Here is a 25,659-nt window from a genome sequence, read left to right on the forward strand (position 1 = left end):
GCCAAATCTACGCCCTTGGTCTTTAATAATAATGTTTTTAAAAGTACATAATCAGTTTGCAGCAAGCAGAAAAACAAGAATGGGGAGTAACCCGACTAACAATGCAGGAACAACATAAAGAATACAGGAAGGTGCAGGTAATAGAAACAACATTTTTTTTCGATGACCAAGCATTTGTCTGTGAACAAATGTGGGTGGGGTTAAGGTCGTGTTTATTATATCCAAACTGTTGCTGACGGAAGAGACGAGAAATGAAACTTAACTGAGACCGACGGTTGCAGCCAAGATGAGTCCAGGGTATGCTATCCAAGTCCCGCTGTTGTCGATCAGACTCACATTGGGATCAGTTGACAAATAGGACCTTGGTTTAACGGTAAGCATTATTAGTGGTATTATTATTAGTAGTAGTAGTAGTAGCAGTAGAAGTCTCATTATGTGTATACAAAATGATTCTAAACGTGAATGTGGATTTTTTTTTTTTTTTTAATGGCCGGTATTCGGCATTTTCTCATGGTTATCAAATTGTTTATAAAACATTGGACAGTGCGAAACCGACTGTTAATGTCACACTTCAGTAACTCTAGTTTCTTTATAAGTTTTATTATAATAAGTGTTTTTTTTTTCTTGTTCCTCTGGAACCATTATAATAGTAATAATGTAAATTATGCTCTGTGTGATGACACGACCAATGTATATCATAACATCATACGCTTTTCAGGTGAAGTCTTGTTTTGTTTTGTTTTTTAAAGAAGTCAATAATCAGTTTTCAGCTAGCAGAAAAACAGAAATGGGAGGGAGGCTGAAGCCCCTGCATCATCAGACTAACCGTGCAGGAACATCATAAAGAATGCAGGAAGCTACTGTTAAAAGGAGCAGCATTATTGCTGCTGACGCAAAAGAAGAGAAATGAAACTTAAGTAAGACTCCAGCTGAGTCCACGCGATGCTGTCCAAGACCGAACAATCAAACTCACGGTGGGGTGAGGTGACATAGGACATCAGTCAGTGAAAATATTAATGGTATTATTATTATTATTATTATTATTATTATTATTATTATTATTATTATTATTATATGGGGAAGCCCACGTTACACCTGGTATTGTATTTAAAGATGTGTAATTACGCCATCTAGCGGACTTTAGACCCGCTTTACTTTTTCTACGTGGTTATTTATTGTATATAAATACAGACGTTTTAATAATGGTGGTGGCAAATGTCACTACTCGGCAGCCATCTTGAAGCGCATCGGGGCACTTCCTTAGGCAGTTATTTAGAAGCATTATCTCAATAAGTTTAAATTTCAGTGGTCATTAGGGTAACTGTCTATATATCACAGGTCTAATTTTATAAATATGGTTTTGCCCCATAGATTTAATTTCTGGGTTTATGAGTTATATTTTCTTATGATGTTTCTGGTTAAACACTGGTAGCTCAAATGCGAGAATCCTTTACAGACAGAGAGAATTCTTAATAGAAATCTGAGGGAGTTTAGTAAGCATCTTGAGTAAGTGACCTACAAACTGACAGGCTAATGCAGAGGCCGGGGTTCAAATTCACTTCAATTTGCCGTTTGCCTCCCCCTGCTCTTTCTCTCAGCTCCCAGCTGTCTGGTCTTATCTCCACTGCACTGTCGCAGTAAAGACACAATAGAAAAAACAAACTAAAATACCTGGAGCCACCAAATTTCTGAAAAGCAATAGCTTCCTCTACCACCCTAAGTAGACTATAGACTGCATATCTAGGTAGACTTAGTGCTTAGTGATTCTCAAAAAACTAGGAAAAACTTAACTTTGATTTTTGGTGTGGTTTGAATCCAGATCTCAAAGGGCAACTGTTGTTGCATAATTTTGTTTCAACACATTACACAATGTACAACCCCTCAACAAATTGAGAAACCACAAGATTTGCAAGATTTGCAAATTTCATAAACCCATATGTTATACACAATTAAAGCATAATTGGGGAGGGCTTGCATTTTTCAGTAAGACAGTGCTTATTGCAGCCATAGCTCCTACTACAAAGAAGACCCTGGGTGCTAAACTGCTTTGCCTACAGTCCAGAAGTGATTCTCCAATTTACTTAATCCATTTACTTAATATTGTAAACTGAATGTAATCAAAATTGTACTTAATATTAAATATGGCAAATGGCCTGTATTTGTATAGCGCTTTACACTGCATTCAGTCATCTTGAATGTGTGTGTGAACAGTGTTGGTCAAATTACTTGAAAAAAGTAATCAGTAACTAATTACTGATTACTTCCCCAAAAAAGTAATCCCTTTACTTTACTGATTACTTATTTTCAAAAGTAATTAATTACTTAGTTACTTTTTAAAAACACGATTTACAACTAGGGCTGCCACGATTAGTCGACTAGTCACGATTATGTCGACTATTAAAATCGTCGACGACTGATTTAATAGTCGACGCATCGTTTGAAGCTTTGTAAGATCACAAAGGACGCAGGAATGAGTAGCAGGATTTAAGAGTGTAATAACGGACTGAAACAGAAGATGGCAGCACTGCATGTACAAGGATGCCAGCTGCCGTTAAACCCCGAAGAAGAAGAAGCTGTGTCCCAGAATTCATAGCGCAGCCCAGCGCAGTTGTCAACAATGGTGGCAGCTAGTTAGTTTTAACTTTACTCTTATTATTCTTTCTGGGTCACAAAATAAACGTTTAACATATTTTCAGGCGAGAATGTAGCCGTGTAAATCTCAAATATCTGCTCAGTTTATCAAGACACCACGTATTTTCAAAAGCGCTCCGACGTTTTCGGAGACGTCTGTTACCTACTAGCTCGTTAGCTAGGCGGGGGCAAGGCTAACTAGAGCCGTGAGAACACCGGACTCCCGGCAAATCGTTTTCAAACCCACCGCCGTCTTTCGCTAGTCAGGTTAAACATATATATAAGTCACTTAGATAACTTAAAAATGTTATTGTTTGGCTTTCTTTAGTATTTTATTTGTTCCTGAGTAAATCGGTTTGGCTGAGATTAAAGTTATAGTTTTTGCACAGCTAAAACTGTCAAGCAGACAGCTGATTGTCAGAAGTGTGAGACGCTGGAGAATATACTCCGGTGTCCTGTTATATTTTAGAAAGCAAGGAGTTTATTAAACTTCACCGAAACAATCTGCAAATTTCATTAAAAATTAATAAACTACCATCTTGTCTTTATTTTTAGTTAGCACAAACACTTCAAGCTGTAAGCTAATGATAGTTATATAAGACCAGATGCTTCTGGTGCAATAAGCTGTACGCTGTACGTCCAATGGATGATGATCTGATTAGTCGACTAATCGCAAAAATAATCGGTGACTAGTCGACTATCAAAATAATCGTTTGTGGCAGCCCTATTTACAACCTGAATAGGTGATAAAGCGATAGATCTTTCAGCCCAATTCTACTTTTTCTGCATAATCATCATACAAAATGTAATCAAATGGAAAAGTCTCTTTTTAAAACTTGTTTTATTAGTTTTAATCTTTTAACTTCATGCATCAAGCATAAATGTAATTATATGCAACATTCTCTGACTGGAAGAAATTTGTTTAATATTTAAACCTATTTTCTGCACATTCCAGCACATTTTTTTTTTGTGTGTTTACACTCACTCTTTCAAATAGATGCAAGTAAAACACAGCAGAAAATAAATAAAGTCAAAGACTAGCGGTCCTTTTGCTCTATTTTCACCTGTAAAGCAGGAGTAGGGTAGGCGGAGGTTTACCCTGGTGCAGGTGTGCCGCAGAAGTCAGAGGAAGAATCCGCGAGTTTCTCTGTGAATTTCCCATTACGTGGTAGCTACTCGGTGCTTGTTCGGAAGTTTAGGGGGGTTTTTTTGCTGTAAAAAGAAGTTTTCTTCCCACGCACAACGGACACTAATGTTTTTGTCACTTTTTATGGAATCAAACTCAAAGTAAGATCAGTACTTCCACGCTTTAAACACTGCACGCTCATACTCTCGCCCGCACTGATATATTATCCATTGTTGCTCTGCACACAGCTGTTGTCACGAACGTCACACTTGCTTACGTCACTGTCATGAGACATTCTCGCAAAAAAATCACGTTTTTAGTAACGCAGCGTTCCTACGGGAAAGTAACGGTAATCTAATTACCGTTTTTGCAATAGTAATCCCTTACTTTACTTGTTACTTGAAAAAAGTAATCGTTACTCCCCAACTCTGTGTGTGAATCATTCACACACACATTGGTGATGGCATGCTACATTGCCACTGTGATCAATTGAATAACAATGCCTGGCACCATGGCGCACTGACAGAGACAAGGCTGCCGGACACTGGCGCCACCGGGCACTCTGAGGTGTGCAGTAGGCAACCAGTTGGCGACCAGTAGGCGACCGAGACTGTCTGCGCCAGGGCTCGAACCAGCAACCTTCCGATTACAAGATGAACTGCCAACTCTTGAGCCAGGTTCCAGTTTCATGTTCCCAGTGCCTTTGTTGTTTGTTTTTCCCTTCGTTAATAAATACTCACCTGCACCAGAACTGCCGCATCCTGGTCCTAAATATTCCACACGGCTTGCCCTGGCAAACCGTGACAGTACGAACCAGCCACCATGGACCCAGCGGCAGTAAATCCGTCCGAGGAGCTCCGGGACGACACTACATATAATGTGGAGATTCTCCTCGGGCTGTGGCTAGAGAACCCTCCAGAGGAGCTTCGCCGCACCGTGGAAAGTCGGCTACAATGGCTCTTTTCTGGCCTGCCATGGCTTCTGAAGTCGCTTCCTCCGACCATGCAGGCTTTTCTCCAGCACACACCGCACCTTCTCTCAGCCACTCCTGCCTCGCTGCCCGACTCGCCGGATGTGATCTTGCCCGGCCCGTCGGAGCCGTCTGCTGGGAGGAAACGCCGATCGCACACTCTTCTCAGCTAGCTGCCCCGCAGCCACACTCTGCTCGGCCACCAGTGTCTCCCTCTTTTCAGTGCCTCCAGTGTCACCTGTAGTTCAGGCCCCTGCGCCTCCAGTGTCACCTGTAGTTCAGGCCCCCGTAGCTCCAGAGTCACCTGTAGCTCAGGCCCCCGTAGCTCCAGTGCCCCCGCTACCCGCAGCTCCAGTGCCCCCGCTACCCGCAGCTCTGGCTCCAGTGTCACCGGTCTCACACACTCACTCTACGCAGGGAGAAAGTCTAAGTTCCAGTCAGGGAATTTCTCGCGCTTTAGCTGCTTCAGGCACCGTTCTGCACTCCAGGGCTTCCCCAGAGGCTAGGTCTCAGTCCCCAGCTGATTCTGGACCCCTGAAGTCTAAGCAGCCACCTGAGAACTGCACCATGTCAGCATTGCCTGGGCAGAGCCCGTGCTCAGTGCATTGCCAGTCGCCTTTGTGTCAGCTAGTGGCCTCCATGACTGCTGGCTTAGTGATGACTTTGTCTCCTGTCTCCACAGGAGGGTCCGAGGGACCGCTCCGGCCTTCGTCTCCTGTCTCCGCTGGAGGGTCCGAGGGACTGCTCCGGCCTTCGTCTCCTATCTCCGCTGGAGGGTCCGAGGGACCGCTCCGGCCTTTGTCTCCTGTCTCCGCTGGAGGGTCCGAAGGACCGCTCCGGCCTTTGTCTCCTGTCTCCACTGGAGGGTCTGCAGCGCCTCTGGCTTCCACGCCGCCGCCTGCAGCGCCTCCGGCTCTGGCTTCCACGCCACCGCCTGCAGCGCCGCCGCCTGCAGCTCGTCATCCTCGCCTGGCCCAGCCTCCGTGTCTTCAGCGTCGCCTGGTCCAGCCTCCATGTTTTCAGCGTCGCCTGGTCCAGCCTCCGTGTCTCCGCCTTCAGTGTCGCCTGGCCCTGCCTCGTTTGGGTCTGCAGCTAAACGGCCGCTTTCTAGGCCGCTGGCCAGGCAACTGGCCAGGCGCCATCGCCGTCGTGGGCGGTTCCCAGACCCTCTTTGCCTGAGTGGCCGCCGTGGCCTTCCGCACGGCCGGCTCCGGCTTCCACGCCGCCGCCTGCAGCGCCTCCGTCTCTGGCTTCGACGCTGCCGCCTGCAGCGCCGTCTGGTCCAGCTGCAGAGCCGTCAGCCTCGTCTGGTCCAGCTGCAGCCTCGTCATCCTCACCTGGTCCAGCTGCAGCCTCGTCATCCTCGCCTGGCCCAGCCTCCGTGTCTTCAGTGTCGCCTGGTCCAGCCTCCGTGTTTTCAGCGTCGCCTGGTCCAGCCTCCGTGTCTCCGCCTTCAGTGTCGCCTGGCCCTGCCTCGTTTGGGTCTGCAGCTAAACGGCCGCTTTCTAGGCCGCTGGCCAGGCAACTGGCCAGGCGCCATCGCCGTCGTAGGCGGTCCCCAGACCCTCTTCGCCTGAGTGGCCACCGTGGCCTTCCGCATGGCCGGCCCCCGGACCGCCATCGCCTGAGTGGCCGCCATTGCCTTCCGCACGGCCGGCCCCCAGACCCTCCTCGCCTGAGTGGCCGCCGTTGCCGTCCGCACGGCCAGCTCCCGGACCCTCTTCGCCTGAGTGGCCGCCGTTGCCTTCCACACGGCCGGCTCCCGGACCAGTGCTGTCGCCGTTGCCTTCCGCACGGCCGGCCCCCGGACCAGTGCTGTCGTCGTCGCCGTTGCCTTCTGCACGGTCGGCCCCCTGAACTGTTTGGACTCCTGTGCTGGCCGGCCCCCTGACCTCTTCTGTTTTGGACTCTGTTTTCCTGTGCTCTGGTGTGCTTCTTTTCTTTTGGTTTGGACTCGTGTTTTGTTTTTATTTTTGTCTTTTGGCCTTCTAGTGCTCCTGTTTTGTTTTGCCTTTGTTAGTTTTACCCAGTTTAGGTTCCAGTTTCATGTTCCCAGTGCCTTTGTTGTTTGTTTTTCCCTTCGTTAATAAATACTCACCTGCACCAGAGCTGCCGCGTCCTGGTCCTAAATATTCCACACGGCTTGCCCTGGCAAACCGTGACAACGTTATTGTTTCGGTGAAGTGAATTTCTACAATACTGTTACTGTTAATTGTTCTCTCTGCACTGTTTAAATGCTTACATATACACACACAGTTACTGTCCCTCCACACATACGACTCGGTTCTGCTTCTATGCCCCATCTTTGTTTACTATTTCCCACCGAGGCTTCTAGACTTCTGATTGGCCAACATTTCTACACAGTTAGGAATATATCGCCACCTGTTGCTTTGGCATGTTCTTAGCAGCGTTTTCCTTCATTTTTGCGTTTACATGTGGACGGGATTATTTTTTTTAAACGAAAACGGAAAATCTCCGTTTTCAAAAATACCTGTTTACATGTGGACGTAGCCTTAGATTACGATGACCTGGATGACTGAGAACCTTCACAGACACTATGCTCAAAGCAGTTCAGCTCTGGTGTTTTCTCTGTATTATTTCAAAGTGTTTACCTTATTACCAAATCACAACAACAGTCACCTCAAGGTGCTTTATATTTAAAGCGTGACTGTTGTGATTTAGTGTTATACAAATAAAATGTAATTGAATTTAACTGAACAGAATCTAACACCAATAAAATGCCTATATATTACAGAGGAAAACATTGCTAAGAATAAGTCAATGAGATTTTGTTTTGTTAACACCAGAACATGCAATTGAAAATATACTGAAGTGAATTAATATACCTCTATAAAGACTAAAAACTGCATGGCTATTTTTAAATTGAGCTGCTGAAAGTAAACGGTTTATTTAAGTCTGTCTAACCCGGAATGTGCCCCACTTAGTTTGCCAGTGCTGGTTACTAGCATCAGCATGGAAGTGGAAATCTAAGTTGCAAAAACACTTGAAATGCACTTTCTATGAAGTATGAGACATTTTGTATCCAATAATAGTAGTTTTGAGAATTAAATTAAATGTACATTGCTTCTCTTCACATCCCCAACTAAGTACTTCACTAATCTATCTTTACTGTTATATCTTATTAGTATTTTAAGTATTCTATCTATTTTATTTATTGAATTTTATTGTTTTATTTATATTTTGATATTGCTAGGGATGATGCAATGATCGGGGACCATTCTTAATTTCGTTGTTCTCATGACAATGACAATAAAGTTTCTGATTCTGAAGATTAAATGGCTGAGTCTTAGTAGATAATTTCTGCAGTGACTGAACACACTTCTTATAATTCTCTTTTTTTTCCCAGACACATTCAGGCCAAGCAAGAGATTCATCACCCACAAGACATTTCAAGGGTCATTATACATTTTTGTATTCAGTGCCTGGTTTAAAGATTATGATTGTATCAAAATGTCAGCAAGTGCTTCCAGACTGTCTCCTCTTTTATTGGTCTATGACCTCAAACTTGTTTGCACTCAGTGCTGTGTCAAGGAACAAGAAATTACATATAGATTGAAATCAGTTCAACACAAGTGCGGACACAATGTCCTGCTCTGCAAAGCCAAAGGTGGCATTAAATGGAGGCCCGTTTCTAGACGGCCAATATTTCCAAACCCAAATAAGTATATGGCCTGTTGGTACTATGTAGAGGGGCGTGGTTGCACCCAGCACAAGAACCGGTGCACCTTTGCCAGAAGTGATGAGGAAGCTGCAGTGTGGACATTTGAAAAGCACCAGGGATTGGATCACGCACTTCTCTGTAATCTCATTGCTGAGTCTGAGAGAGGAACTTGTCAGGCTAACATTGATGAACCTCTGGGTGACCTCTTGGCAGATGTAGATTTAAAAGCTGTGTGTAATTTGTGCTCTGTCAAGGTAAATGAAATAACATACAACGTTCAGTCAGTTGTGCACAAGTGTAGAAGATCTCTGCTACTAGCTAAAGGCAAAGCCTCCGACCTATGGAAGCTTGTCTCTAAGCGACCTACACTTGCTCAAACTGTTTGTTACAAAGTGTGTAAATATATTGCTGAGGACTCCAGATGCACACAACACACGCAGGGTCGAGGATGCACTTATGCCAAAAGCCTTGAAGAGGCCACTGTTTGGAACTATCTTAGAGAGAAAAAAATGGATAAGAATGAGTTAATCAGACTTTTAACACAGTCTGTCTCATTAACACCAGAACATGCAGCTGAAAGCATGCTCCGGCACTTTTCAGGTGAATTCATTGAGGTCTGTAAAGACTGCTTTCAGGAACACCCACAAAAACTAACAACCAAAAGGTGGAATGATTTTTGTGCGGCAGACATAGCACATGCCTGGAACCCAGTCTTAGTTTATCACCTATCAGAGAACAGCAGGAAACATGTCTACAGTCAGGTGCGCCCGCTTCCCCCAAACTGTCAGTTTACATATTGTAGTTATGTAATACAAGGGAAGCCCTGCTGGCACACTGCCAGTGAATGCCAGTCTGCCCAAAGTGAGGTGGAGATGGCTGTGTGGAAAGCAGAGCATACCGGGCTCTGTGTTCGGCGTCACCTACTTCAGCTGAGTCAACCAGCGCAGACACAGCCCAGGAAAGTGACCATGTACTGCAAAGTTTGCCACCTGAGTCTTTCTTCCCCAGAGAGCTTCTATAAGCACTGCGCCTCTTTGGAACATGCCCAGTTAGTCGCCCAGGACACCACTACCAGGTGGAGAGGACGCGAGGTGCCACACAACCGGCGAGCTGAGCTTTGGCTTTGTGAGAGGTAAATGGCTCCAGTTTCTTTCACCATGAAGGTTCTGTAAGAAGGCTTTAAGCAAATACACCAAAGCTTTTTTTTTCTCAGTTCAGTTTAGTTTAAGCTCATTCTGTCATGTAATTTGTTCAAAGCAAGGACAAACAGATGTGGAACAAGTATTCAGATTCAGATCAACTGAATATTTTAACTAAAGTGGTTCTGATGTCTAAATGTAACTAAACAGCAAGTGAGCAGAACTGAAATAGGACATAGTTTCATGAGTTATGCTTCCAGCACCTCATTTGCCAGCTTATAAGCATTCTAAAACTAATGTTAGCACAGTGGCATGGTGATTAGAAGTCTAAGGAGCTTGGAAAGAAAAGCGTCTGGACTTCTTTAAGTTGCTTGAAGACGTTTCACCTCTCATCCGAGAAGCTTCTTCAGTTCTAAAAGTCAAATGGTGGAGAGTCCCAGTTTTAAAAGTGGGAGTATCCCCCCAAAGAGGGACAAAAGACAGGGAGTCCTTTGATGACCTAATCAGATGAGCCAAGGTGTGAAAATGGGTGTGGGTCACAATCAGCCAGGGTTTCATGTATAGAGGAGTGGGTGAAATGCCTTCAAGCAACTTAAAGAAGTCCAGACGCTTTTCTTTCCAAGCTCCTTAGACTACGATGACCTGGATGACTGAGAACGTTCACAGACATATGGTGGTTAGAACTGTTACCTCACAGCAATGGTCCTGAGTTCAATTCCTCCATCAGGCCTTCTGTGTGGAGTTTGCATGTTCTCCCTGTGTTTGTGTGGGTTCTCTCCATTTCCATTTCTTTTGCTAATTTGACTGATTCATTTCACTTATTATTTGTCGAACTTGTCATTTGATCCTAGACCCCAAACTTGTGAGTACGGCAGTAAGTGCCCAAAAGCTCATTCTATGGAAGAGCTGCAGGAATGGATGATGCGTGCTGCAGAAGAGAAGGAGATCAAACATAACATTCAAGCCCAGGGTCTCATGTCTTATAATGATATGCTCTTGGAGGAATACAAAAACAGCAGTAATGAAGTGTACATTGTAAGTATAAGGCTTGAATCCACTGTAAACAATCTTCATATTGTCTTGAAGAATTTTGTATTTGATAGGGTATGTTGGTGGATCAACAAGGTATGCTACAGTCTTTGGCAGCATTTCCATCACAGGAATTTTCTCCAGTTACTGAAAGCACACAGGCTGAAATTAAGCATAAGGGTAATGACTTTTTGCAACTGTGACATGTTGCAGCCCTTAACATTTTTGACTGACAAGGTTGTTGTTTCAGTCCAGGTTCTAGAATGAAATAACTTATGGTATGGCTGAAATTTGTGCTAAAGCCAACAAAGTGTGACCAGGCATGCTATAGCCAGAAGTGATAAATACAACTTGTGCTTTACATTTTGTCACAAAGTTTTTACAAGGATGGAAAAAAAAATAATTTCTTGAGGAAATAGCCTGTCAATTTTCAATTTTTAAACAACGAGTTACAACATAAACCGCTTGCACACAAACATCAACATGTGCAGACTGCTCCAGTGTGTTATGGAGGGGTGGGAGTCATTATCTATGAATGGCAGCAAGTCTTGCCACCATTCTGTCACTGATCACCTCCACCAGTGTGGCGATCTCATGCCAACAACAGACTCGGCCTTCCTGATGAGTTTGTTTGGTCTGTTTGTGTCCTTTGCTTTAATGCCTGCACCAAAGAAGATGGTGCTCGCAACAACAGACTGATAAAATATATAGAGCAGCAAGCCTGCCCAGAGCATAATTAGCTGACTTAATGCAATGAATCTTACTTTTTACATGTTGATTTATGAGTAGAATTTTTTTATTCATCTTTTGACTATTCTAAATGATGTCTTTCACTTTTTCAAATGCTGAACAGATGTCTGAACATGTTGACGATGTCAGCATCTCTTGCGATGAAGATTCAACTGTGGAGTGTCAAGAGATTAATGCAACACTAAAATGGAATTTTCAAATTGAGACAGAGGTAAGACTTAATGTTTTTTTTATTTTCAGAAAACATGTTCATTGCAGTTTTTTTGTTTCAAGTGTGAAATTTGTGTTCCCTGTGTCCAAGCACAGGTTTCACTATTTTGGGACCACAGTCACGAAAATAGTGAAATTTGCGCAAAATTGGACTCACACAATCAGCATAAAAGAAGCCAAACTTTTCGTTTAATAAAATGTATCTCAGAATAATGACACTAATGGCAGAATCCTCCAGCCTTGAAACAACACATTTTCTAAACACTGTTTGAATGCTTGAGCCTTGATAGGGTCTAATAAGTCCAATTGCATCCTGGGGGAGGCTGGGGACCTGCAGTCTGAGTAGACCATGTTTAATTAACATCTCCTTTACAGAGGTAGCCTATTACAGCAGAAGCCTGAGAAGTTTACCACTGCTAGAAAACAGCAGTGATAGAGGAAGCTGTAAGGTTGAAAAAGGATTGGCTGGCACAGGGTTTTCCTGAAGCAAAAAACAGTTTTTCTTCAGTTACTACTGAAGAAAAAACATGGATGTATGAAGTGTCTAGGGGAGCTATAACTAAAGCTTTTTGTTTGGCCTCAAGTTCTAACAAACAATCTGGTAACTCAAGAAGGAGAAACAGGGCTTGGCTGTTCACACATGGAGACTGGTGATCCCAAACAGGAACTTGGTTTAATAGTGGAAAAATACTGGGGAGCTCCTGAACCCAAGCAACGCATCCTCAGTACAGAAGGCAAAGTCTGAAGACCTACCTGGGGGAAATCTTGCAAATTTTCCAGTAGTTAGTTGTGGTAGTTGCAAAACTCCTCAATGGCAAGGTGTAGGATGTGAATGAGATTTTGTGATGAGATGCTAAAGTCTCTGAATGTGGTTTAGGCTGACTCCCCGTTCAGTGTTGCGGAGAGGTACCTCAAAGGTGTTTTAAAGGGTCCATTAAGAAACATTAATTACTATGATTTTTAAATAATGGTTCATTGGTGATTAATAGTAAATTTATATGTCTGAATAAAAAAATATGTAAAAAAGAAAAATGAAAAAAGGTTGTTGTTTTTTTCCTTTTTCTTTTTTAAATAGTTTTTTATTTTTTGCTTTTATTTGAATAACAAGGATATTTCTGAGTAACCCCAAACATCTGAATGGTATTTTAGACTGAACAAAGTAGACTTTCAGGCTTTAACAGTTAGATCTTTTACCAAAACACTAATTTTGTGTGGTCTGGTTTCACTGCTCAATGCAAAATTTGTATTGCCCAAGAAAGGTTCGAATTATGTTACAGTATCCAAATTTGTGTTCAAACAGAGAGAGCTTGTGCATGTGGCATTGCTAAAGCAAGAACCAGGAGCTTCGTTCACCCTTGGTGATGCAGATTCCGAACCTTGCATCTACTCATCAGGTGAACCTTTTCTCAGGGAGGATGGGACCTATGACATTACCCTATCATTCACATCCATCAACCCAGGCTTGTACAGACAATGGTTAGTGCTTGATTTTGACATGAGACCAGTGCTCTTGAAAAAACTCAAAGTCAGAGTAGGCCATTCAGTAGTCACTGAACAACCAGCTGTGAGCAGTGGAGCAAGATTTCAGAGTTGTGAACGTTGGCACAGAGGGAACAGGATAATCATCCCATGTTCGTCGAGGACAGAAGAACAGGATGAGTTATTAAAGATGTACAAGCCTCCACAGATTAGTTTCCTGTATAAATCCTCCCACAACATTCAAACACCACTGAATAATGAAAACTACAAAGAAAGAATGCACCATTTCCTCTACAATGAAGAATGTGCAAAAGACCAGGTTGTTTCAAGGTAACAGGTTTTTGTATATCATTTAAAATTTTCTGTTTGAATTTGCACATATACTCAGTTGCCTAAGTTTTTTTTTTCATATTTTTTTAGACTAAATGTTTGTGGAGAAATTACAGCACTGGATACATTATACAGTTTGCAGTTTGGTGTGGAGGCTCCTTGGGGGCAACTTTTTGGTGTTGTCTTGATTCCTTGTCACATTACACAAGACAGCCCTGAGGGACTGACACTACAACGAAGCATCCGATCTGCCCTGATAGCCCCTTTAACTTCTCGCCCAAACTCGAAAGTCTATGAAGCAAGCGTGTTGCCATACAAAACAACTGAGAATAAACTTTTTTTGCTACTGTCAAAGCAATGTTGCTTTGATCTTGCACTAAAAAGAAATGAATCATATCAAATGGAGGTGCAATTCCAGCTGGACCGCCTCAACTACTGCACCATGCACAGGGCTGTCGATCTTCTTCCCGATACAAAGACTGTGCTGCCAGTCCTTAAAAGTTGTGTAATTCCTGTTGGTAACATTACCTGTGAAAATCTCAACACAAAGCAGCAATTAGCAATTGAATTTATCACAGGGAATTCTAATGTCAAAAACCTTGTGGCACCCCTCCTGATTTATGGACCTTTTGGAACTGGGAAGACATTCACCCTTGCAACAGCAGCCAGAGAGCTTTGTAAGGATCCTCAGAACAAAGTTCTAATTTGCACCCACACCAACAGGTAATATATTGAAAATATATGCATCAGTCTGGGCAGTTTTCTCTTTATTCAAAGTTTGAATAATTTTAGACTTATTCAGAGTCTAAAATTGGGTTAAACTTTGTTCTAAAGTGAAGGGTTGGTATATCTCAGTTAACATTACACTTTGGTAATATTTCAACAACATTTTAATAACTATACATTTCTTTAAAGAACAAATCATTTCTGAGTAGATAGAGCAGGTCACTAACTAGAAGGCACTTAAGCACAGAAAAAAAATATAATCAAATGCTAACATTTACTTGTCATTTCCTTTCAGTTCAGCAGATCTATATGTCAGAGAACATTTCCATCCAATCATCAGCAAGAAAAATGGTGGAATCAGGCCAATCAGAATAAAAGCAAACAAACAAGGGACTGCTTTGCATGCTACTGATAGCATTACTTTGAAATACTGTCTCCTTTCAGAAGAAGGACATTATTTTCTACCACCTACAAAAGCTGCTCTAGATCAGCACAACATAATCATAACTACCACAACCATGGCAAGACATTTTCATGACCTAAATCTTCCAGAGGGATACTTCACCCACATTCTGATTGATGAAGCCTCTCAGATGCTAGAATGTGAAGCCCTAATGGCCCTTGGTCTTGCTGGGTCAAACACAAGAGTTGTTCTAGCAGGAGATCACATGCAAATGGGACCAAAGCTTTTGTCCGTGCCTGACCATGATCGTTCCAATCACACACTCCTCACTCGCTTGTTCCACTATTATCAAGGCCAAAACTGTGATGCTGCTAAGAAAAGCAGAATCATTTTGCATGAAAATTATCGCTCAACCAGAGAAATTGTGGAGTTTGTCGCCACCCATTTTTACGTTGGTAAAAATGATTTCATCAAAGCTGCTGGAGATGTTCCAGCTCCTACAAACTGCCATGCTCTGAAGTTTCACCATGTCAGGGGAGAGTGCCTCTTGGAGACAGTATCGATGTCTTGGTATAACAACGCAGAGGTGACAGAAGTGGTTGAAGTAGTGAAAGATATTCTTAAACACTGGCCAGCAAGCTGGGGTCACAAGGACCAAAGCTCAATCTGCATTCTGTCAGAGGGATTTCAGGTAATAACTTTTTGTGTTGAGTCCAGTTATAATCAGACTAAAAGATAAACATTAATCACAGTAATGATAAATACAGGACTTTAAGATTAATTTCAAGACACACATGTAAAGATATGATTAATAACATTTAATGTTTTTTCATTGATTTCCTTGATTTATAGGTTCCTCGAATTAGGACAGCACTTTCAAGCAGAAACCTTGCAAACATCAAAGTTGAGAGACTTGCAAATGTTCAAGGTAAAGACCCCTTGCCAGATTCTTCATTACTGTAGACAGAAAGGTAGTCTAAACTAACATCGCTATTATTAACATTTTCAAATAACACCTTGCATGTGTCAACAGGAAAACAGTTCAGAGCAGTCATAATGACAACTGTGCAAACACGTGACAGCCTAAAAACATCTCACCTGCCTGGTCTGGAGATGTTCAATGATGCCCGTGTTTTAAACACTGCGATGACAAGGGCTCAATCCCACGTGGTTGTAATTGGAGATGCTGCCGCCCTGTGTTGCTTTGGGAAATGTTCAGGAATCTGGAAGAGTTTCATAAACCACTGCATCAACAGCAACAGTGTTGCACCACAACATTTCACTAAAGAGTTCTTTGAACAAGATATTATGGAAACTGTAAAGTTTCAGAAGTTCGAACATGTGGATGAGAGCCATACTCTAGATGATGCGATTCTTAAAGAGCTGAAAGATGATTATGAGCAACTGAAAGCAGATGAAGACAGTTTGGAATTTCAGATGACCTTTTCAAATCACGATGGGTCAAGGGCACTATACAATTTCACCGATACTGGCACAGATCTTTTAAAGATGTGTAAAAAACAACCGGAGATTTACAAACATGGGAAGTTTTTCAGGGAATCACACAGGAAAGGCTACGTCATACCATTTCATAATCCGACCAAACAAATAAGCATCGTGGGACAGGCAAATCTTGGTAAGGCCTTTACTGGAGATCAAGTGGTCCTCCACAAAACAGAAGTTGTAAGCATCACCAAGAAAGAAGAATCAGCACGTGTACTTCTGTGCCTGCTTGAGGATGAAGATCACAGCAAATCACGACAGAATTCTGAAAGCAAATTTATCAGAAGGATGATGATACCGATAAAAAAATCGGAGCCCAAAATATGTATACTGATTTTAAAGAAGCAGCGCAACTATATGCCAATATGGGAGGAAATTGATGGAGAATGGACAGTTGCAACACAAAAGTATATTGATGAAAATCTAAAACAGAACAGTCTATTCAAGGTGCAAGTGATTTGCTGGAACAAAGACAATTTTTTTCCATTGGGGTACATCATAGATATTCTTCCAGTTGGCAGCTCTTTGGATTCTGGACTAAAGATCCTGAATGAAGAATTCAAAGTTGCATACCATCCATGCAAATCAGACAAGGCTGTTTACAACACTGATGAAAACAATACAAACAGACAGGACTTGCGTAAGATAATCACTTTTACTGTGGATCCTGCAAAAGCAAAGATCCTGGATGATGCTATCAGCGTCAGGGAACTTGAAGATCATTACGAATTGGGACTCCATATTGCTGATGTGGCAAGTGTTGTGAAGCCAGGTGATGATTTAGATAGGGCTGCAGAACAAAGTGGCACTACCTACTACTGTGCTGAGGAGAAACCTATTTACATGTTTCCCCAGGACTTGAGCATTCAACTCAGTCTGCAAGAAGGTCAAGATCGCAGGGTGGTCTCACTGATGTTCAAAGCAGAAAAGGATACAAATAAGATAACAGGAAAACCCAAATTTCAGCTGTCTACAATCAACTCTGACAAGCAGCTGTCATATTTAGAGGCAGAGGACATCATCTCCAAAAGCTATAAAGAGACCCCCAAATGTGATACTGTTGAGCATTGTGTAACGGTTGCTTATTGTTTTGCAAAAGCTCAAAGGAAGATAAGACTTGAATCTGATTGGGCTTATTCTCAAACCGATGCTGACAGATTGCCCGGGCAGCGCAAAGCACATCTGATGATTGAAGAGCTTGCTGTGTTATTTAACCAACATGCATCCAAGACTTTGATCAGCTGTGACAAAACCAGGTATTCCACACCACTTCGCTGTCAGGCAAAACCAGATCCTGTAAAGGTAGAAGAATTCAAAGAGGAATGTGGAGAATTTATACCATTGTCTTTTCTCGTGCGGCACAAAGTAGACCATGAACAACAAAGCCCAAAGTGTCAAAACTTTCGCATACTCCCTGAAGTGTGGAAAGAAATTGTTGCAGCTACCAGAACAGATGATACAGACAAAATGATAGATCTAGTTGCTGCTGACGAAATCCACCCTCTGGTACAACCAGTCACTCAAAAGTTCAGAAGGTGCTTCAGTAAAGCTTACTTCATCTGTTCAAAATCATCTCCTGAGGCAGAAATAGGGCATTATTCTCTGAACCTAAAGTCTTACACAAAAGCTTCCTCACCAATACGGCAGTACATGGATGTCATCTTGCAAAGACTCTTGCATTCTTACATATGTAATACAGATGTTCAATACACTAAATCAAAGATCATGGCTTTGTGCAGTCAATTTCAGGAGAGCCTCAAGAATGCCGAGAAGTATGAACAGAAGGCTGAGCAAATTTCATATGCAGTGAGCATGAAAAAACAAAGTGCTTCAAAGATAGCCTTTGTTGTTCATGCAAATCCTGAAGAAGACAGTTTTGCAGTAGCATTTCCCTTTAACAAGAACATATTTGTTGGGAATTTGCGAATTATGTACAAAGATTTGCAACTAGACGATCAACCATTTTACGATGAAGAAAAACACAGTGTCACTCTTAAATGGAAAAGGCGGATCTATTCAGCTGATGCCATGCAAATCCACCAAGAGCTGAAAATGATGGCAGATAGTCATCCTTGCATTGAGGTTCCATTGAGAGTATGGAAAGATACTATTGAGGCAATTGACAATGGAAAATTAGATCATGCAAAGCGTCTCATAATGCATGCTGATGCTGATTTGAAGGAACTGGGAAAACAAACTGTTTTGCCTCAGTCCTCTGAAGGTTACTATGTTCAGGCTGAAAAGTGTCTCTCTGAGGAGCAAGAAATACCAGAGATGCAAACTGAGCATTTTGTTGACATCCAACTCGAGTTGCAGCCAGGTGACATCCTACAGGTCCAATTGACTTCAAGCATTAAAAGAGGTTATCAAATGCCCACTGTTCAGTTGGTACACATTAAACCAAAGTTTGAAATGTGTGTTGACCATGTCAACAGCCCTATCACATGCTTCTCCAGATTGGCAGATATTCCTTCAAGGACTCATTACAATGATACCAAGGAGTATATACGGATCTGGAAACCTTTGTGTGAGATGGAATCTGCTGCCAATGCAGTGAATGAAAGTGATATCATTATCATTGAGAACCTCCAGGTAAAGTTTAACCAAGAGTTGGAAGGCATACTCAAAGGAAGCTTTTTCTTACCGCTACAATGGATCAACGAATGGGCCATTGAATTTAACCTTCGAAACTGCTTTCTGTGCATACGGAAAAGAGGTCTCAAACTGGAAACTTCAAATGTGGAAACTTCAAACGTGGAAAATTCCACCCTGGTAGACCCAAAAGAGTTCACATGGGTAGCCCATGGTTTCACAAGTAATGCAGAAAAATTAAAAAATGGTGGAAGTAAAGTGGAGTTCTACATTAGTCACCTGCCTATGGAGACCATTCCTGAATGTGTTTTTCAGAAAAACACTCATTTCACTGTTGAAATCATTCCAAAACTCATCCCTGACATGTAAGTTCAATTGTAGTTCAGTTTTATATTACATTGCTTACTGGATAGTTGAAACTTTTTTTCAGTTACAAATTTTCTTATTTTGATTGACACTGATTTACTTCTTTATTTATGTAGCCGGAAAGAAAATGCTGTAGTCAACATTACATCGGCATGTGACTTTGTTAAGGCTATAGCACTAGGGCAGCGCATTCCAAAAGAGGGTATGTCCATCATTCATCAATAAATAGTTTGATACTTATATCCACATTAGTTACACAGAAAATTACAAGCTCCAAACCCAGAATTTATTTAAATCTTTTGCATTGTCTTTCAGTTAAATCAAGCTTAAATATTGTGAGGAGAAACATAAATGGACTGCCAGAGCTGAACCAGAGCCAGCATCGTGCAGTAGATAAAGCTCTAAATAATACCTTCACACTGATACAAGGACCCCCTGGTAGGTGTGTCAACTTGTGTACCTTGATGGTTCATATTTTCTGCTAAGTCTTAAACCATTTTCTTTGCCTCTTAGGAACTGGAAAAACAGTAGTAGGTGTGTACATTGTACACAGTTTTTTTGAGCACAACTCTAAAAACAAAATGAAATTGGATGACCCAAAGGATAAGGAAAAGAAAAAGGTCATTCTCTACTGTGGGCCATCCAACAAGTCTGTTGATGTTGTAGCAGGCAAGTTATGTTGATTCTCTGCAGAATTTAATCTCAATTTCATCTTTGAAGTGGTCATCAAAACCCGTCGTGTTCCGTGTGTCTTTTATTGCTGTAACACAGGGTACTTAATGAGGTTTAAGGACAGCCTAAGGCCCCTCAGGGTTTACAGCCAAGAAGTGGAGATGCTTGATTTCCCCTTTCCAGACTGCAAGCTGCAGTTTTCCCAAAGAACCCTTCGCCAAGATCATTCCAAACCAGAGCTCAGGTACTGCAATCATATCAGTTGGTGACTAACTGCTTTTGGATTGTTTTGTTGATTGTTAATATAACACTGGCCTTTTTTACATTAATTTAGGGATATCACTATGCATCACCGCATGCGTCAGGACCAAAACATTTATTCAGTTCAAATAAGAGACTTTGATAAACGTATTAAACTTGCTTTTGAAAAAAAGGGAGAACTGACTGCTGAAGAAGTGAAAGAGTAAGTTATTTTTTTATTTTTTTATTTTAGTGCCTGAAACATTATTTTTTGACCATTTAAATTAATGTATTGTTGGAAGATTTTGGAACATTTTTTAAATAAATGTTAGTGAAACTATTATTTGCAATAAAAGCAATCAATTTTGCATAAAAATCAGTTGAAGGAACTGTATGGATTGTTTTCCTAGATACAAAAACCTTCTCAGAGACGCTCGGGCATATGAACTACAACAGCATGACATCATACTGTGCACATGTACGCAGTCTTCCACCCCAGTCTTGACTAAGACTGTCACTGCACGTCAAATTCTAATTGATGAGTGTGCTATGGCCACTGAACCCCAGGCCCTGATTCCACTAGTCTGCAACAAACCAGAAAAGGTTTGGACATCATCAAATGCTGTGTTTCCTTCCTTGAGTTGCCCTGCTAGGCCTTTATAGAAACCACTGCTGCCTGTTCTGAGGTCTTTCTGCATTCTGTCTTCTTTAATAGCTAAAAAGCATGCTCTCTTGGACTGAAACCAGGGGGTTTAAAGAAGTTTATAAAAAGAACCCCCATCAGTACTAAATGTGGTTAATAAGTAAAAGATAAAATGATGTTGCTTCATATTGCTGACAAGACATTTAAAAAAGATATACTTTTGCACAGAAACACACTAAGCAGTTTTCTGTTGGTTAGAAGTGTAAAACAAGGTTCAAGTGGTTCACCTAGGACTACTACTTCATTTTCATTTATGACTACTCCTAACTTCAGGGTATGATTTTTTGTAAATAAGACCCCAAAAAAGAGGGTGCCTCATCGCTGCTTTGACAGTAGTCACTCTATTGCTAGTTACTCACTCTGTCTTACACTATCACCAATATAACTTTCAGATTGTTTTGATTGGGGACCACAAACAGCTACGACCCATTGTGAGGAACGAATTTGTGAGGAAGCTTGGAATGGCCAAGTCTCTGTTTGAGCGCTACTATACAATCCATGAGAAGAGGGCAGTTATGCTGGACATCCAGTACAGAATGGTAAGAACATTAACTTTACACGATGTATAGCACATAATAAATATACTGGATTACAAAAGTTTAAGACCACATCAAAAATCTAATCTTACCATATTAAAGTTTTTATATATGCTAAACTTAATAAAGTACACACACATGCGCAATCCTGTATGTGTGTGGGGGGAATAGAACAAGAATTTAAACAGCAGATTAGTAAAATTGCCCGTGGGAACACATTTGTAGCCTGCCATGGAAGTAGGTTTCAAGTGATTCAGGTGAATTTGATCTACTCAACAGAGGCTTGTTCAAATCAATAATTTTGCTGTCATTATTCACCTGGATGCTTGACCTGCATGTCAGTCAATTTTTCATCAAAACATTGTTGGAAAAGTAAAACATCACTGACTATGTGGGGGTATAAATATGGCCTCAGTTATCAGATTTGAACAAACTTTTGGAGTCTCTGCAGCTCTATAGTTAAAGGGGGCCAAACAAATACGCTGTAACTATTTACTACTGACAGGTTTCACAGATTCACTCAAATCTTACTCACTCCATTCGTCACTCAAATTGTTTAGATAGAGAGTATCTTGCCTATATTAAGTCTAATTGACAATGCCAGATTAACAATTTGTTAGTATACTTATTAGTATAAGTATCTTGCCAAGTGGTCTCATACTTTTGGATTGCACTCTTTATACACTACATTGACTACCACATTCAAATTCTAACTAAACTGTTATTTACTTTGATAGCACGAGGACATATGTGAGTTCCCATCAAATGAATTTTATAATGGAAACCTGAAAACTGGAGTGGAACAGCAGAGGAGTGTCTTTCAAGTTGACCACAAGACAAAACCCATTGTTTTTGGGGATGTCAAAGGAAAGACGATAAGTCTAGTTGTCAACACAGCCCAAGGCAACCAAAACTCTAAAGCTAATCTTGAAGAGAGAAACAAAGTGGTACAGTATTGGATGTTCTTTTGTTTCCTCTTAAACAGTAACATTTAAATATAAAAAAGCAAAAGTTACTGTAAAGCTACTGGATGCTCAACTATTTCAATTTGGTTCTCTTGCAGATTACCATTGCTGAAAAGCTAGTGAAGACTGCCAGAATTGCACAGCAAAGTATTGTGATTTTATCACCTTATAATGCCCAGGTGTCAGAAATCAGGAATGAGCTGAAGAAAAAGAAGATGGAACAAATCCCAGTTACCACGATCACAAAAAGTCAAGGTGAGCTACTCTGTTACCCAACCACAAAACCTTTCCTAAAGTTTCCTAAAGAGGAAAGGCTTCAGAATATGTTTCAAAATATAGTAAAATATATTTAGAATAAATAAAACATTAAAACTATATCAAAATGTAATATAAGATAAACAAAACATAATTTGGAAAAAAGCCAACAGAACAAAAAAACTGTTCAGTTTAAAAAAGACCCATGTGTTGTAGTTTGCAGTTTGTTTTGGAATATAAAAGCAAATATAACTGACTTCATTTAATTCAGTTGACATGGAATTCTTTTTCTGGGTATGATTCAGGAATTTCTCACAAAATCATGAAACCAGAAGAACTACAACAAAGGATAATAACTAGGAAATTGGGGGATTAGGATCAGTTTGCATAATAAGCAATACTCAAAAGTGTCAAAGGATAGACACAGGAAAAAGTCAGTTATGCTGTTTAATGATAGCAAAATATGTGACAACAGTCTTGTCTTTTAGGAAGTGAATGGCGTTATGTCATCTTATCTACAGTGTGCTCTCTACCAAATGAAGAAATTGAGAAACAACCAGAAAGAAGCTGGCTTTCCAAACATCTGGGCTTTGTTGGTGATCCCAATCAGATAAATGTAGCCATCACCAGGGCCAAGGAGGGACTCTGCATCATTGGTGAGATAATGCAGCTGTGCAGATCTGTTTTTAAGAATTATGCAGACGTTGCTGAGCTCCTAATATACAGTTGTCTAAGAAAATCACTCTTGTTTACACTATTAATTGAGTTGTGGATTTTTTGAAATTACTACCACTGTCATATTCCTAACCTAGTTTCACTGAATAACCAATAACGATTATTTTAAAGCATGTTTTAAAACATTTTGGTAATTAAAACCTAAAATGTATTCAGTTATAAATATAATTTATTATTGTGTAGAGTAAACTATTCAATTCTTCATTATTGATACTCATAAGTCATAATAAGTTTTAATTTTAAACATTCACAATGCTACTTGTACATGGCAAATACCTCACCTGAGTAAAAAGTCTGACTTTGGTGCGTTGTCTGCAATTTGTAGGCAGCTTGTATGCAGGAGGCCATATTAGCAGTTGTAGTCTTGTTTCATATTTGCTTTTTGGGTGGTAAATGATGATGCAAATCAGCTGTATTGCCACTGTATTTTTGGCGAGACGTTTTTATACAGGTCAGTTTGATGACCAGATCATTATCTAGTTTTCAGCATCACTTTTTAAAAGTGGATGTTTCTAAATTCAGCAACATTACAAAGATGAACGAAGCAGTCTCTAACATGTTTCTATTGTTTCAAAGGTGACCAAGAATTGCTCATGTGCAGTCCAACTTGGAGACATCTCTTGAACCACTACACTCTTCACAATGCAGTGACAGGTGCAGACAAGATTTCAGTGTGTTCAGCCACCTGATTGATTCTGTGCTTTGTGAAGTTTGCAGCAGCAGACCAGAGCTCCTACGGGGAAGCTAGTACAATTTTATGATTTTTTTTATGTCATTAGTTTTCTTCTTTTTTTTCAGTTCTGTTTTTAAGTTTATATTGGAAATATTTCTTTTATAACATTCACCTTACTCATTTGAAATATGAATAGTAAGTAGGAAATCCTACAACACTTCATTACATGAATTGCAAATATTGAATTTTGTATCACAGTGGATATTTCAGTTGTGTATCGCTAGCAGGAGACTTGGCATGTTATTATAGATCTTATAAGTTAATTTAGGTATACTTGAGCTGTATGAACTATCAAATTGTCAGTAGTTCCTGCTTATTGATGAATTATTTTGTTTTCTTACCTGAAACCTTGGTTTAGCACTTAAACAGCCTCACCATTCAGTGAGCCTGTCACTGTTTTTAAGGAAATATTATAATATTGCTTTTTTTTTTCATTTTACATTTTTTTATATTGTATCTTCAGGGATCAGCTTTAGCTGGAATTTTGGACCAAAATCCTGGTTGTTTGTTGTATTGTTGTATGTATTGACATGTGTAAATTATAAGTTTGAATTTAAATGATATTGCTCCTTTATACCATGTTTCACATTGAACTCTGTCTTCAAATATATAGTGTAATAGTAATAATGCTCTCAAATTGATCAATATTCACTGTGGGTTTTGTCTTTGATTGGCTAATGAACTGTATTGAATAAATAATTAATAAACTGCTCAAAAAAATGTAAACACATCCAAACTCAATCATGCTGGATATCTTTGGTGATAAGGACTGTTAAAAATGAAACAGTGCCACATTTATTTTGATGGAAATTAAAATCATCAGCTTACAGAGGGAAAAATTCAAAGACATCCAAAAAATAAAAGTAAAAACAATTTGCATGCTAGTCCATTTTGCCAAAGTTTCATAGAGCCACTCAAAATGGTACTCAAAATAGTGTGCACTATTGAGCCTGACAGTGCTTTGTAATGAGCTTTTTTAAAAGGAAAAAAGCTCATTACAAAACAAAGCTTCTTCGTTAGCCCTCATGCCATCTCTTTTCAACACCAAAAATATTACTCAAGAGGACAGCAGCTGAAATATGAAATCCAAAGATTCTGAACTGATCGTGCCCTGGGGGATCTCCTCCCAGACTTGTATCAGGGCATCACTGAGCTCCTGGACAGTTTGAGGTAGCATTGGATGGCCTGAAACATGCTCAGATGAGTTTGGGGGCCAGTTGGTGATATCAAATTCTTCATCCTCCAAGAACTGCCTGGATAGTCTCACCACATGAGCCTGGACATTGTCGTGCATGACCTATGCCACCAGCATAGGGTCTCACAATGGGATTTCATCCCCATACTAATGGCAGTCAGGGTTCTGTTGCCTAGCCTGTAAAGGTCTGTCCCTGGATATACCGCCCCAGACCTACCACCAAACCAGTCCTGTTAAACAATGTTAAAGGGAGCATAATAAGCTCCCAAGCCCTTTTGATGTCTGTCACATGCACTCGGGGTGAACCTGTTCTCATCTGTGAAAATCACAAGGTGCCAGTGGTGTACTTGCCAATTCTGGTATTTTATGACAAATGCCATTCAAGCTCCACAGTACAGGGCAGCTCACTAAATGACACCAGGCCCTCAGGCCACCCTTGTGAAGTTTGCTTCTGATTGTTTGGTTAGATATACTGTATTTAAACCAGCCTGGGTCACTTTGTAACTCTGGTGCTCCTGTGTTGCTTCTTGCACAAAGAAGCAGACACTGGTCCTACTGGTGGGTTAAGAACCTCCTATGGCCCTGTCCAGCTCTCCTAGAGTAACTTCCCATCTCCTGGAATCCTCTCCATGCTGTGCTGGACACACAGCAAACCTGTTGAAAATGAAACACATTGATGTACCATCCTG

General features: G+C 40.9%; 1 protein-coding gene across 8 annotated transcripts; it reads left to right on the forward strand.

Moving 5' to 3' along the window:
• LOC308403255 (3'-5' exoribonuclease HELZ2-like) lies at positions 1 to 24,496 on the forward strand. Of its 8 annotated transcripts, none has more exons than XM_080892534.1 (20): positions 1 to 137; positions 8,095 to 9,541; positions 10,400 to 10,583; positions 11,431 to 11,538; positions 12,838 to 13,346; positions 13,437 to 14,069; positions 14,368 to 15,166; positions 15,328 to 15,403; positions 15,509 to 18,935; positions 19,053 to 19,138; positions 19,252 to 19,374; positions 19,450 to 19,605; positions 19,708 to 19,852; positions 19,943 to 20,071; positions 20,259 to 20,451; positions 20,944 to 21,090; positions 21,825 to 22,034; positions 22,151 to 22,307; positions 22,796 to 22,963; positions 23,619 to 24,496. In XM_080892534.1, the coding sequence occupies exons 2-20, from the start codon at positions 8,199 to 8,201 to the stop codon at positions 23,729 to 23,731; spliced, it is 8,706 nt and encodes a 2,901-aa protein (XP_080748660.1). In that variant the 5' UTR covers positions 1 to 137; positions 8,095 to 8,198; the 3' UTR covers positions 23,732 to 24,496. The 8 variants fall into 8 exon arrangements, with proteins under 8 accessions (XP_080748660.1, XP_080748664.1, XP_080748662.1 ...); XM_080892535.1 differs by lacking the exon at positions 1 to 137 and adding an exon at positions 168 to 373 and having other exon boundaries at positions 22,829 to 22,963; XM_080892533.1 differs by lacking the exon at positions 1 to 137 and adding an exon at positions 169 to 373.
• Positions 24,497 to 25,659: the final 1,163 nt, after the last annotated feature.

The sequence above is a fragment of the Rhamphochromis sp. 'chilingali' genome (genome assembly GCF_963969265.1).
Source record: "Rhamphochromis sp. 'chilingali' genome assembly, chromosome: 9".
Taxonomy (NCBI): Eukaryota; Metazoa; Chordata; class Actinopteri; order Cichliformes; family Cichlidae; genus Rhamphochromis; species Rhamphochromis sp. 'chilingali'.